At 41.2% G+C, this 13,328-nt stretch overlaps 1 protein-coding gene across 2 annotated transcripts in view; it reads right to left on the bottom strand.

Annotated features, from left to right (window-relative positions):
* LOC137298909 (carbamoyl-phosphate synthase [ammonia], mitochondrial-like) overlaps positions 1-13,328 on the bottom strand; it is a 53,873-nt gene that overhangs the window by 12,796 nt on the left and 27,749 nt on the right. For both annotated transcript variants that reach the window (XM_067831279.1, XM_067831280.1), the window contains exons 29-33: positions 9,399-9,488; positions 8,100-8,270; positions 6,022-6,096; positions 4,085-4,249; positions 1,367-1,479 (exon numbers count right to left, since the gene is read on the bottom strand). In XM_067831279.1, coding sequence (XP_067687380.1) covers positions 1,367-1,479; positions 4,085-4,249; positions 6,022-6,096; positions 8,100-8,270; positions 9,399-9,488 — 614 coding nt within the window. The remainder of the gene's footprint in view (positions 1-1,366; positions 1,480-4,084; positions 4,250-6,021; positions 6,097-8,099; positions 8,271-9,398; positions 9,489-13,328) is intronic.

Here is a 13,328-nt window from a genome sequence, read left to right as displayed (position 1 = left end):
ACCCAGTTTTAAGAGCCATGTAGGTATCGATCAAACACACACGATTTCGTTGAACATTTTCTCACAACATAACATTTGTAGCATTTTCAGTCTCGGCTGCTGGAAGGAATGATGATGGTTCGCAATCGGTTTGGGTGGATATCTGGCCCCGATTTCTCGAAACAAACTTAAGTTTTTACTCAAATCTCAAATTGAGTTTCACAATTTGAAACAGCTGAATTTTTAACTCAACTGCATTTTTGAAACATAAAAGCCGAAATAACTTAAGTAATCTATCCACCGAACTCAAACTGTCCCCTATAGTTTGAGTTTTATGTCGATTTCAGTTCATTCTGTGAAATGCGTTTTCTCAAATTTGAGTAAAAACTCAGACTTAAGTCAAAACTCATACTTAAGTTTGTTTCGAGAAATCGGGGTCTGGGTTGTGACGGTTGCTGTACCTTGAATATCAAGGGCACGAAAACGACTTGCATTTAAGTCCGATTCCTTATCCACGTGTAAGTGTTAGTCTCCGCATGTATGTAGCTTTCCAGGTGAAATGTTCCAATTTTGTCTGAGATCTCATAATGAATAATGTTGATATATCAGCAAATAAGCTATAACCTGGAAACTGAACTAAAGTGTGATCACGATATATTCCAAATCGTTCACATTACAGTCGACCCTACAATGGCTCAGCCAAATACATAACATGTGACAATGATCGTTATGCTGCCTACATTGGTAAAATATCCATGTCCACAATCCTCGGGTTAAGAATAAAGGAGATACCCGTCTTGTAAGTTCTCCGGCCATGTGCTGCATTGTATTCACGGCTAGTGATTTCCACGATCTTAATGTCAGCATCGGTGCGTCATGTTTGATGGTGAGGGGAACTCTCTCCAGAGAAGATTCAGCTTTCACCCATTCATTTTAAATAAATAATGAAACACGCGAATCTAAGACAAAACGAGATGATGACAAGAACTGCGGTTGCTTTCACATACGTCACTGATATATTATCGTTGCATGTTATAAATGTCATTTATGAGAATCTGATGGTGTTCACAATATATGCACACATCTATTAAACAGTTCTCTTAAGATCCATTACGTCAGAATATTTTGGCCGCTATTGGACCTTCCAGTGATCCAAAAATGTCTTTAAACCAATTCCTTACTACCACCACCTCTTTACTACTTTTTTACAATGAAGATTAAGAACATAGAGGAGCTAAAGAGGAACATCCACGTGGAGGCTGTATTATAATCGGTTACAAGTCACTTCCCCCTATCAATCCCACCCTCGACCCGATCTCCGATATGTCACTGTCATGCCTCCATATCCGTCCAAAGAGTCAGAAGTCAGTATGGATGGATAAGTTACCGTGTTGCTGTTGGATGGTCCGTACTGCTGTGTGATGGGGGCGGCCAGTTCACTACCTCAGTCGGGATGTAATGTGTATTCAAGTAACAGGCTGTTTTCTCTGTTGCATACATCTATTAACAGAAAAGTATATCGTCTGAATTCCCTTACTGTGGACAAATATACAACAGACAACAAATAAAGGAAATAATTTTAATGATAGATGTCTGCAAAATTTATTTCGAGCCTGTACACCAATCAAAAGGAGGGCTTACTTTGACCACTCCCCCTTTTATTCTGACTTATTGTCCTTGCATTCATTCTCCATTTGTGTCAAGATCGTTTAGTTGAGGGTCAATCGGCTTTCAATCGACTTCTAGAAATATGTAGAAATAACAATACAGAAAAAGCTGGTGTCATAAGTGGTGATCGATAGGCCTGTCATCCATGATTATGTTTTGAAGAATTTTTAATCGATTGCATGCGATGGTAGCGTAACGATCGGGAAAGCAGGCGGGTAGGGTACACCTAAGTGTCCGGCCTTGTCTAGATATCTTGTACTGTGAAGCGTTTCAAATAGGGGGTCATTTCAAACTTTTTATATTTAAAAAACAAAATGTTTAATCCTCGCAGTGACACGAGGGCCTGTGGTCGAGATATCGTTTCTGTACGTCTCTACACTGCAACACGATCTGTTTGACGGTATACGGCCCTACGTGACGGGCATTTGTAAGCGTGAGCTTAGGTCCTTAGTGATTTGAGTTCCCCCAGCACCTGCACACTCTTTATAGCTTCTGTAGCTTCATACATGAGGTTAAATTTCATGAAAAGTTATTATGAGGCGTTTATAAGATGTTGCACCATAGTGTTGTAAATGTAATAGCATTATTCAAAACACAGTTCTCTTAATTTTGACTGGCGGTATATACGCTGTGAAAACTAAGTAGATTAAGCGACTTATCAGACGTATTTTGTGACATAAGCAAAGCCTTTGACAGTGTTTGGCACCGGGGCATTATTCATAAACTTCAAGCTTACGGTATAAAGGGTACTCTCTTAGAATGGTTCGAAAGTTATCTAGATAGGAGAATGCAGATAGTGGAAATAAATGGTTACAGTTGAGATATTAGAACAGCGGAAGCTGGTGTTTCCCAAGGTTCCGACTTAGGTCCGCTTCTGTTTATCATCTATATTAACGACATTGTTGACGGTATAGATAACAACATTCGCCTCTTTGCAGATGATACATCGATATATACGATAATAGATGACCAAGTCACAGCAGCCGCAACTTTAAACAGAGATTTGGCAAAAATTTCAGATTGGGCAAAAAAGTGGCAAGTTAGCTTTAATCTTAGTAAGACTGAGAGTATAACATTCACTCGAAAAACGCAAAATTATGTCAGGCCCAACTTATCAAAGAATGGTGAAGTTATTAAAGAAGCTGACAACCATAAACATCTAGGTATTACACTAGCAATTGTTCTTGGAAAGTTCATTTAGGCGACATGATAAAGAAAATTAGTCCAGTGATCAGTTGTCTGAGAAGTTTGAAATACCGTTTATCTCGGAAAACTCTAAATACCTTATATAATTCCTTGATCTTACCACTTCTTGACTAATGCAGTCATGTCTGCTACAATTCTACGATTGAACAGGCACACTCACTGGAGAACTCGCATTTAGACGTTTTATGTTCCATATGCGGCGCGGTTCGTGGCACAAGTCATGATAAACTATACAGGGAAACCAATTATAGTACACTGAAAGAAAGACGACACCGCCGCTCTGAGCTCATAACGTTCTATAAAATGTATTATTGTCTGACTCCAGATTATTTGAACAACCTTGTACCAGGAAGAGTATTTGAACAAAGCAGCTATAATCTTAGGAATAGTATTTCTATTCAAACTATTAACGGTAGAACACAAAGATATTCACAATCATTTTTAACACGAGCGATTTTGTCATGGAATTCATTGCCTGATGAATTTGTTAATGCTGTTTCCCTCAGTCAATTTAAAACAACGATAAACCCAACAGAAACTCATAACTACTTTGATTTGAATGCCGGAACGTGATTTTGTCAAATCATCCACTGTCGCCTCATGCTCGGCTGTAGTGATCTAAACGCGGACAAATACAACCGGCACATCGGAAACAGCCAAGTGTTCATGCGGTCATGATAACGAAGACGTTCTCCACTATCTCTTTAATTGTCAGAACTATACGAATCTAAGGTCAACTATGTATTTTTATACTAAAGGATACGATATTAAAACAACTTTATACGGCAATGGTGTATTGAATAACGTAATAAATAGTGAAATTCTCAACTCATTGCACCACTTCATTTAAAAAAGTAACAGTTTTCAATGATTATGATCTATGTATGTATAACGAATGAAAGAGAAGCTAGATGTCACACGATCTTCTGCAGCATCTTACTTGGATACACTTACCAACAGTTGTATGTTATTTGGTCCTACTATTGATCTTTGTTGTCGAACTACCTAGACCATATGTCCACCTATTGGAACACTTCAATGTACAGAAGCGGTGTTAATATAAGCTTCTTAGCTTGTTCGCCTATCCAGATTTCATCTGTTTATGTTTAAACCACTTATCAAACGTATTGTCTCTGCTGTGTGGTGATTTACTGCACCCCAAACAAGAACATACCTCGCCCCGTCAGCGTGTTCATGCACAGCAGTGGACGAGTTACGTTGTACACCCTACCTGGTAACCAAACAAAGACAGTCTCTTCCCAAATGGAAGGAAGTGGGGGAGAAAAGATTTCTGCATTCCCAGTAAGACACCGCTGCCCGCCTTAGGCACGCGGAATCCAGCAGACATTAGTGCTTTGAGAAACGCAGTGTACTTGGTGCTACCAAAACACGCCACCTGAAAACATGAAACATAGCATCTCAAAACTTTGTATAATGTGTTAGACATGAGTATATATACAGTATTTTACAGTATATTTATTGGTGTAAATATGGTATCGCCTTTGGTCGTGGTTGATTTTACAGGATTGGTATTACTCTCCAGATAAATTGCCCTAAACTGGATCTTGGCTCCATCACAATTGTGTCAATGTGCGAAAACAGGGTGTTATTTCGTTCTCAACTCAGAGGGCAAGCTGTTCTTTGATTTTCTGACAGGTCAGTTTAAAGTTGTCTGTTTTAAATTTCACTAACATCAGCACATTTTAGTTAGTCTACCACATACAGCCGCACGAGAAGCACCTTCATATATGACATTCTGTGACATTGTGACGGACGGTTGGTTTCCGTTTTTCCTTTTCTAGTCTACCACTTCGGTGTTTAAGGTTAGTTTATTTAATTATGAACATATTCATATGTAAGATGTAATATTTGTTAGATTTAGTTATATTATGAACAGCATTCTTGTTTAGGTTATGATATTAATGTGTGATGTGAAAGTAAGAATGTGTTTGAAGAATAATCTAAGTCAGTGTGTGTTTATAGGCATGATTTTCATGTTTGTTGCATCAGAATTATTATTATAAATTTATGCCTGTAAAATTTTATGAGAAGAGGTGACACAAAAGCATGTGTCCCAACTCCACTTGTCGGCCATGTTTTACACTTGCTGGTGGCATGTCGGTAATGTTTGTGATCATATTTCAATAACTGTTTGTTGTATCACAGTACATATAATGTTGTGCTGTCTGTATTCGGGTTTCAGTTGTATCACCTACGCTCAGATCGCCAGACGGGCACGCGGAGGCACACTTGCTGAACGAATAGCAACTTGCTTCTTAGTCTTTTCTTGTCACCCCGATGAACTGCTGAGAGAATTGTCCTTTTTGATAGGACTTTATGACATATCAGATTATGACTAGTGTGAAGCTCACTCACACTCCAGCTGTAAAAGTCCACGCCAGCAGATACTATCCTGTACTTAAGCTGTAAAAGTAACTACGTACCTCCCCAGTTGATACCATCCTGTACGCCAGCTGCCAGTACGTACTTCTCTAGTTGATACCATCATATGCTAAAGCTGTAAAACTCTGTATGTACCTAAACAGTGGAAGTCAGTACGTACCTTCCCAGTCGCTGATATCTTATACTTAGTATAAGTACGTACCTCCCATCTGGTGTCATTGTAAACAGTTCGCACCGTCCAGTCAATGGCATCGTATAATCCTGCTGTAAAAGTCCGCACGTACCTCGTCAGTTGGTGTCATCTTATACACCAGCTTTAAAGGCCAGTGCGTACCTCCCCGGTTAATACCATCTTATACATCAGCTCAAAGGCAGTAGAGGATGCCATCTCAACTCCAGTTTTCAAAGCCAGTACGCACCTCCCCAGTTTGTCATCATATGCTCCAGCTGTAAAAGTCTGTGTACCTCCCCAGTCGATGACATCTCATACACCACCAATAAAAGTCAATACGTACCTCACCAGTCGATGACATCTCATACACCACCAATAAAAGTCAATACGTACCTCACCAGTCGATGACATCTCATACTCTGCCTATAAAAGTCAATACGTACCTCCCCAGTCGATTACACCTCATACACCACCTATAAAAATCAATACGTATCTCCCCAGTCGATTACATCTCATACTCCACTTATAAAAGTCAATGCGTACCTCCCCAGTCGATTACACCTCATACACCACCTATAAAAATCAATACGTACCTCCCCAGTTGATGACATCTCACACTTCAGGAGAGGATCAGCATCTTTTAGTCGTGGCCAGGAGAACATTGGTGCCTGGAATAAACACCATTTAAATAATACTTGCAAAACATAAATTAAAACTTTTTTGTTCATTCACGAGGGAATAACATCAAGTTAATACATGACTATGCCGTGAAAAACGTCCTACCTCCCGACTTTGATCGGGGGCAGTCTCTGTACCTAACACTACACTGGCATTCCTCAGTCACGGCACGGGAATTAAGGTATACCGTGTACAAATTGCGACGTTTGCTATTGAAATTTGCTATGATGTCTCGTCACACAAAGAGAAATACTGTCCCTGGTAAAATAATTTTATGAGTATCAAAATTCTGTTATAGTTAGATTTGTGTGATTTTACTTTTCATTAATGCCAACGGGTCATTATATCGGATTTCGGTTATATATCGGATTTAAAACCGACCGAAGATATAATTTACATATAATTTACATAATTGGTATTCACTAATGACATCAGCTGGGAATGACACTGGCAGCCGACGCCTTGCCTTGCACGCGCTACCCGTGCCCTGGACGTGCTCTGCCCGCAATACCCGTCTTGCGAAGAGCATATGGTTCATACCGAGAAACAATTTCATTATTCACAGCGATCCTTCGTAGCTTAGTGGATAAAACCGCGAAGGGTTGCGGGTTCGAAATCGGGTGTCGGCAAATTGACAATAACGTAACATTTGAAGAAACATATTCAGCGATGGCAAGATAAAGTCGCATCCATCTTAAAAAGAAGTAATAATTCAAAGTTCCGGGGACGTCATTGAGGTAATGCTGGAGGAAGAGGAACATTTTTAAAATAATGCCCGGGGTAATATTAGAGTGACGCCACTGACGGTTTATATGATAAACTAGTGGGCAAAATACAGTGAAGATCCTAATTAATGATAGATAAAATCAAAGAGAAACATACAGTCATTATGGAACTTAGTAAATCGGCTTTCGACAGTAAAAACCAGTGGCTGCAAGTTTCGAACCAACGTGCAGTCTGTGCCAACTGTAACCCACGACGACGATGTTCCTTGGTTTCCACGTAGGGGACGTTGAGCTCTGATAGCTGCTGCACGTAGACGACTGATGACATGTCCTACAGCCGTGACCACCGTTTCCCTTGCCGTGATGACCCGGTTGCACAGATAAGTACGCAGATGGCGGTCTTCCTGTGGGGTCGTAACGAACTCTGCCTGATCGTGGCCAGTCTTGGGTGCAGCTCGTCTGCCCGTAACGCTGGAACAGCCTAGTGATGTACCACGTGTACATATCAGGGTCCATGCAAAATGGCTGTTATTTGCGCCCATCTGCCTCATGGTCATACCTGTGGTCCTGTCTCTCCTGCTCTCTTAGCCGCGGAGTAATTCGATGGTCAGCTGCGATGTATAGTCACCGATTCGCTGACTTTTATACCAGTTCCCGGCAAGTAGTTTGCAAAATCACGTTTTGCCATTTATCGCAAATTCACGTGCTTCTACGCACAGTCAATGATTAGTCAGTGTGTGGATGAACCGTTTCGGCATCAAAGGGTTTTACTAACTTGAACGACTAAGTCAACAATTCAAATATTCACTTTCTTTTGCCCACTAGTCTGTACTAATACCGTCTGATGCTAACAGGAAAGGATAATGAGTGTTATGTAAAGGTTATATTAACTATCTCATGAAAACAGCCTTTTGGAATCAGTCACCTACCAGCACAAATGTAAATCTGTCTTGAAGACACAACATGTTGGTAGAATCAATGAATATTGCCGGAATGACTTTCAGGTTAACTTCTTTGAAATGCACGAATCACAATAGACTAACACCAAACCTTTTAAACGTCCGACTGAAAGCCATCAGGGAATATTACTCCCAGAACGATGTATGAGACATTTTCAGTTGGTACTGTGCACAGGTTGATATGCAACAAACAGACAGTTAACCAGAAATGAAATCACACAGAATCACACTGGTCAGGTGATTCGGAATAAGGTGATCTAATCCCTTTCCCCACTAACACTGCACTGAGTGAACATCAACCACACTTACCTTTATTCCCACATACGTGGTAGGAAGCCTCGGGGTACGCAGAGTTGGCAGCTGTTCCAGATTGATCGGCATATTCAGCATGACCTTGGTCCCTGTTTCAATGAAATCTGTCCCAATCGTCTTAGAAACAAATGGAAATGAACGCGATGCTCTCAGATTCAGTTCTATGACCTGAAAGAAAGACATCTTTATGAAAGCAACATGCATAATCCATCAGGACACGCTGCCTGCCAAGTAACCCCCTAACCTACATGTATACCACACGAGGACACGTAGCCTGCAAACTAACCCCCCAGCCTACATGTATACCACACGGAGACACGTAGCCTGCCAAGTAGCACCTTAAGCTACATGTATACCACACGAGGACACGTAGCCTGCCAAGTAACTCCCTAACCCACGTGTATACCACACGAGGACACGTAGCCTGCCAATTACCCCCTAACCTACATGTATACAACACGAGGACATGTAGCCTGCCAAGTAGACAACTAAGGTACATGTATACAACACGAGGACATCTAGCCTACCATGTAACACCCTAACCCACATGTATACCATACGAGGACACCTAGCCTGCCAAGGAGGCCCCTAACCTACTTGTATACCACACGGGGACATGTTGCCTGCCAACTATCCCCCTAACCTATATGTATACAATACGAGGACATCTAGCCTGCCAAGTAACCCCCTAAGGTACATGTATACAACACAAGGACATGTTGTCTGCCAAGTAACCCTCTAAGCTACATGGACTGTGACTATAACAGTGAACATATATGCACATTTGTATAGGACATTGCAGGAACAGTCTCGTCACACAATAGCACTATGTCGTGTTAAATGATTAAGTCATTTCCAACTAATTTAGGTCATGCTTTTATTACTCATGTTTCACTGAATACACTCTGTGTTGCTATTATCAGTTCATATTAAGAAGAGGTTCTTTGTTGAACAAGTTCTCAGAGAAAGTTTAGCCAGTCTATGAGTTAATAGCACTAATTGATGAAATGAGACCACCGCATAATATCAGTAAATGATTAAATATTGGCAAATACTAAACCTGGCAAAAGACCCTTAAGTATTGTTTTGGGGTTTTCGTTAGTAAGAAACCAATAGTTAGGTCAGTATTCCATGACCTATAATGGGTACAATATATCAAATCCATTCCTGGAACCGTGCTATTGCTATAATATTGCTGAAAGCTGCGTAAAAGACACTCACTCATAAAGGAATGAAATATAGTGAACCTCAAATCTTCTCCGCCTTCATGACGAAGGGAAATGTAAATGCACTGACCTTTACATCACTGTCCTTCACAAGAAATTGAATATTGAGTGGTCCAGAAATCAAAAAGTGATTTGCGATCTTTTCTGTGATGTCTCGGATCTGGAACACAAACACTGAAGCTTAGATTACATATGCGGGATACAAAGAAGGCTGTTTAGCAGTGCACCAATTTGCTCGCGTAAATCATTTCATCCTTCACAAACTGATTTCAGTAAATATTGTCTTCGTAAATTTAATCCATGTCTTTCAATCAGCATGGACATCATCTGCGTTCAAATTACGCCTTGACACGTCAGTAAATTCTGTACTCTTGCTTTAATGCAGTACTTTTGTGATCGGACTGGCAATGCGATGTACAGTAACGTCCAAAAACGCATGGCAGACGAGTTGAACAGACAACAAAACATTGATGGTCAGCATGACAGTATTGTAAACATCAATATTTGCTGAAGCTCTCTGCAGCAAACAGTCATAACAATACAATGAAACATAGTTACAAGCAACGATGAGGGCTCCTTGCCTTGAATACAATCCAGCTATTTCAACTCACACGTTGACGTTGAAAGTAGTAATGGTTTCTTAATATGAATATCACTAATAGTCGAATGCTCTTCGACGGGAACTACTGGAAGTTTCTAGAAGCTGTTCTCAAAACCTTTTCTCTCAGATTGAAAAAAAAATATCACTTAGGTGTCATGAATTTGAAAAGAAAGGGAAACTTTGTTCAAACAGGCACAAAACTAGAAAATTTATTAACGGAACAAGTTTCCCTAATATGCAGATGATACAGAGTTGTCTCTTGGGTTTAGGCCAATGATATCAGCTTCAGTGACGAATGCCTTTTATTGGATGCGATCTTAAATACATGAAGCACGGTTGCTTACTACCTCCTGGAAATTATCACTGAAATCAAGTGATATGTATGCATTGCGGAAACTAAGACACGTGTCCATGCTCTTGTGACATTATGGCTTGATTATTGTGATTCATTGCTGTCAATTCAACTATGCCTGCGCAAGCTTCAGTAGATACAGAACTCAGCGGCAAGATTGATGAAAGGAACATGCAGACATGACCATCTTAAGACCATTGTATAAGGCGTCCAGAAACTGGTGTTCATGTTTAAAGCTCTTCACCATCTAGCCACACTGCATCTGAAACAGCTGCGGTCAGCTTCTACTCAACAGCTAAATGTAACCAAAACAAGACTAACACTCCACGGTGACAAGGATTTTAATCAAAGCAGACAGCAGGCTCTGCACTCTGTCATTCAAATGTGAAAATGGGACTAAAATGGAAGTAGTTTTTGCATCAAGTCGCACAGCAGAATTCCTGCTCTGCGACAGCGGCCTAAAACAAACGAGACAATTATGTGATCGATGGAGAATAAATCCCTCGTGAAATCTGGAATATCTGCTGTTCAGAGCTTCCGATGCTTTTAAATTAAGAAACACTGTGGGACAGTTTGAGATGTACAACCACTGAGTCTGCATGTAGGCAGCTTGAGGGATGAGTCCCAGTAAAGGTTTGAACAACTTAAAGTGGAAAAAAATCAGTTACAAACATGACCGTTATCTCTTTTTCAAAATGAGGGGTAAGTAGTTTATTCCCATACTTTTCCGAGTGTATGGGCGATTACACCAACTGCGCCTCGGAATGGCCCCCTCGTTAAACTGCTTGCGTATCAGTCCACTCACATGTTAAGTATCGGAACAACTATTACATACACAAAAGCACATATATTTATACATATATTACATATACATATATTGTGAACGGAACCGTTGAACATGCAGACTATGGTCAATGGTGGTGTATAGTCCTTTCATAGCTTGTCGCCATGAGTGATTGAATAAGCGGCCACAATCGTCACATGCTTAGTGAGGGTAATCTCCTGTAACCTTTTTCACACATTTCCTCGCGTTTCCTTGGTCCGTCGGTGATATAAAGAAGTGCCTATTTTCTTAATCTGCCGAAACTCGTGGGTTTTGAGAATCAATATTGCTTACCATGACTCGTACATTCTTTCAAGCCTTTTTGCATGATTCACGCTGTCGGCTGCCTTGAGCTGTGACAGACTTTGTTTCGCACTCTTTTCTTCCATTTGGGGCACGTCCCAAATGTAGTTTTGATCTGTTAGTAAAAGCACGTTCTGTCAGCGCCCAGACGGTGCATTTTAGAGACTCGACATGTCAAGATAGGCACAAAGTCTGAAAAGTTTGAAAGCTGTAGCTCTTGTAGTTTGAGTGCAGCAGATCTGGGAAGTAAAGCAGTCGGGATTTTGCTTGAAAAACGGCTCCAAAAACGTGAATCCCAAATAGCGCCCAAACGGTGCATTTTAGCGACTCGACCCGTCCAAGCGAAACTGTAGACATTTTGATTGCGCATCTGATCAAGAAATCTGGAACTCATAGGATCAGTAGTTTTGGAGATATTTGAAGTTGAAATTGTCTTTTGCTTTTTTGTCTGTCTTAAAATCCTTTGAGTTTTCTGCTCAATAGGGAGGAGGGTTACCATCCCGGACCTCCTCAGCACAGATCCCCAACACCTCTTACTCCTCTCCTCTACATGGATGACATCGAGCTCCTTGCCAAAGGATATACCAATTTGAAAGAACAGGTTCTCCTTGTCGAGTCCTTTTCTAATGACATTGGCATGACATTTGAACTCGACAAATGTAATACTCTTCATTTGAAATGTGGCAAGGTAACTAATGATGGATCGGTCAGGTTACAATGGGGAGGAGTTATTGAGCATCTTGTGGAAGATCAGGCACAGACATACCTTGGAATGCAAGTTCAAAACAATCTTCAGAGTGCCCAGATTCAAGATGAACTTCGGGCCAAGTATAAATCTCGTTTGAAGAAAATCTGGAGCTCAGAGCTAAATGCTCGAAACAAGGTCAAAGCCACCAATACTTTTGCTCTGTCAGTCCTCTCCTATTCCTTTGGAGTAGTTAATTGAACAAAACAAGACATCCAGAGTCTTGACCGCCTGACCAGAAGGATCATGTCTGATAACAGAGCACACCACCCTCGTTTCTCTCTTAATCGTTTATATATGCCAATCAGCTCTGGAGGTCGGGGTTTGATTAATGTGGGCGAGGGCCCTGAGCTGATGATAAGCCTTACCGGCCTGACTGTGCCAGGATCACCCGAACCCTCTCTGCTGCATATCTGTCTTAATCTGTAAAACATAATAATAATAAAAAAAACACGAACGATTACAATAGGTCTCCCGCCTAGCAGCTTAGAGCCCTAAAACTGAATTGAATATGGCTGGTAATGTCTGTGAGGGGTACATAAAACAGTTTTCAAGGCATGTCTAAATGGTCAACTCGGCACAACATGACCATAAATGATGTTATGTGTCACCCAAGAAACGTGTGTGACCTCTACTGATTTGAATGCACTCTCCCCTACCCACTGAATTTGCCAGTCGTCTGATGACGTCACATTGGATGCGTCGCTATTCTTCATGGAGAGCCACGATGACTTCATCCCGTGTGTTTGGAGGTTGTTGTTTTCGCCGTCGAATTTGTCTTTCCATGTTAGCCCAACGGTACTCTATGGGATTAAGGTCAGTGGGGACCGAGCTAGCCAGGGTAACACATGAACGTTGTGGACGATAAGGAAGTTTTACCCGACGTTAGCTGTTTGAGGCCATGCATTATCTTGTTATAATATGACATTCTGTGGCTGTTGACGAATATGAGCTCTTGCACGCAACAACTTGCGGTACATTCTCCTTCTCGACGATAGACATGTTGTCTGCCATCAGACCGACATGCAGAATCTGTTCTCTAAGACGTTGCCAACGCCTCCCTGTCTTCGACGTCGATGTTCATTGGTCAACAGCAGGTCTCTGGGGGGGGGGGGGGGGATCTGCCCTTAGTCGTCTTGCTACGGACTGTCTGCGGACCATACGACCCAAGGCATT

The sequence above is a fragment of the Haliotis asinina genome, chromosome 10 (genome assembly GCF_037392515.1).
Source record: "Haliotis asinina isolate JCU_RB_2024 chromosome 10, JCU_Hal_asi_v2, whole genome shotgun sequence".
In the NCBI taxonomy this organism is placed as follows: Eukaryota; Metazoa; Mollusca; class Gastropoda; order Lepetellida; family Haliotidae; genus Haliotis; species Haliotis asinina.
Note: the sequence above shows the minus strand (reverse complement) of the source record. Positions and strands in the feature narration are given on the sequence as shown.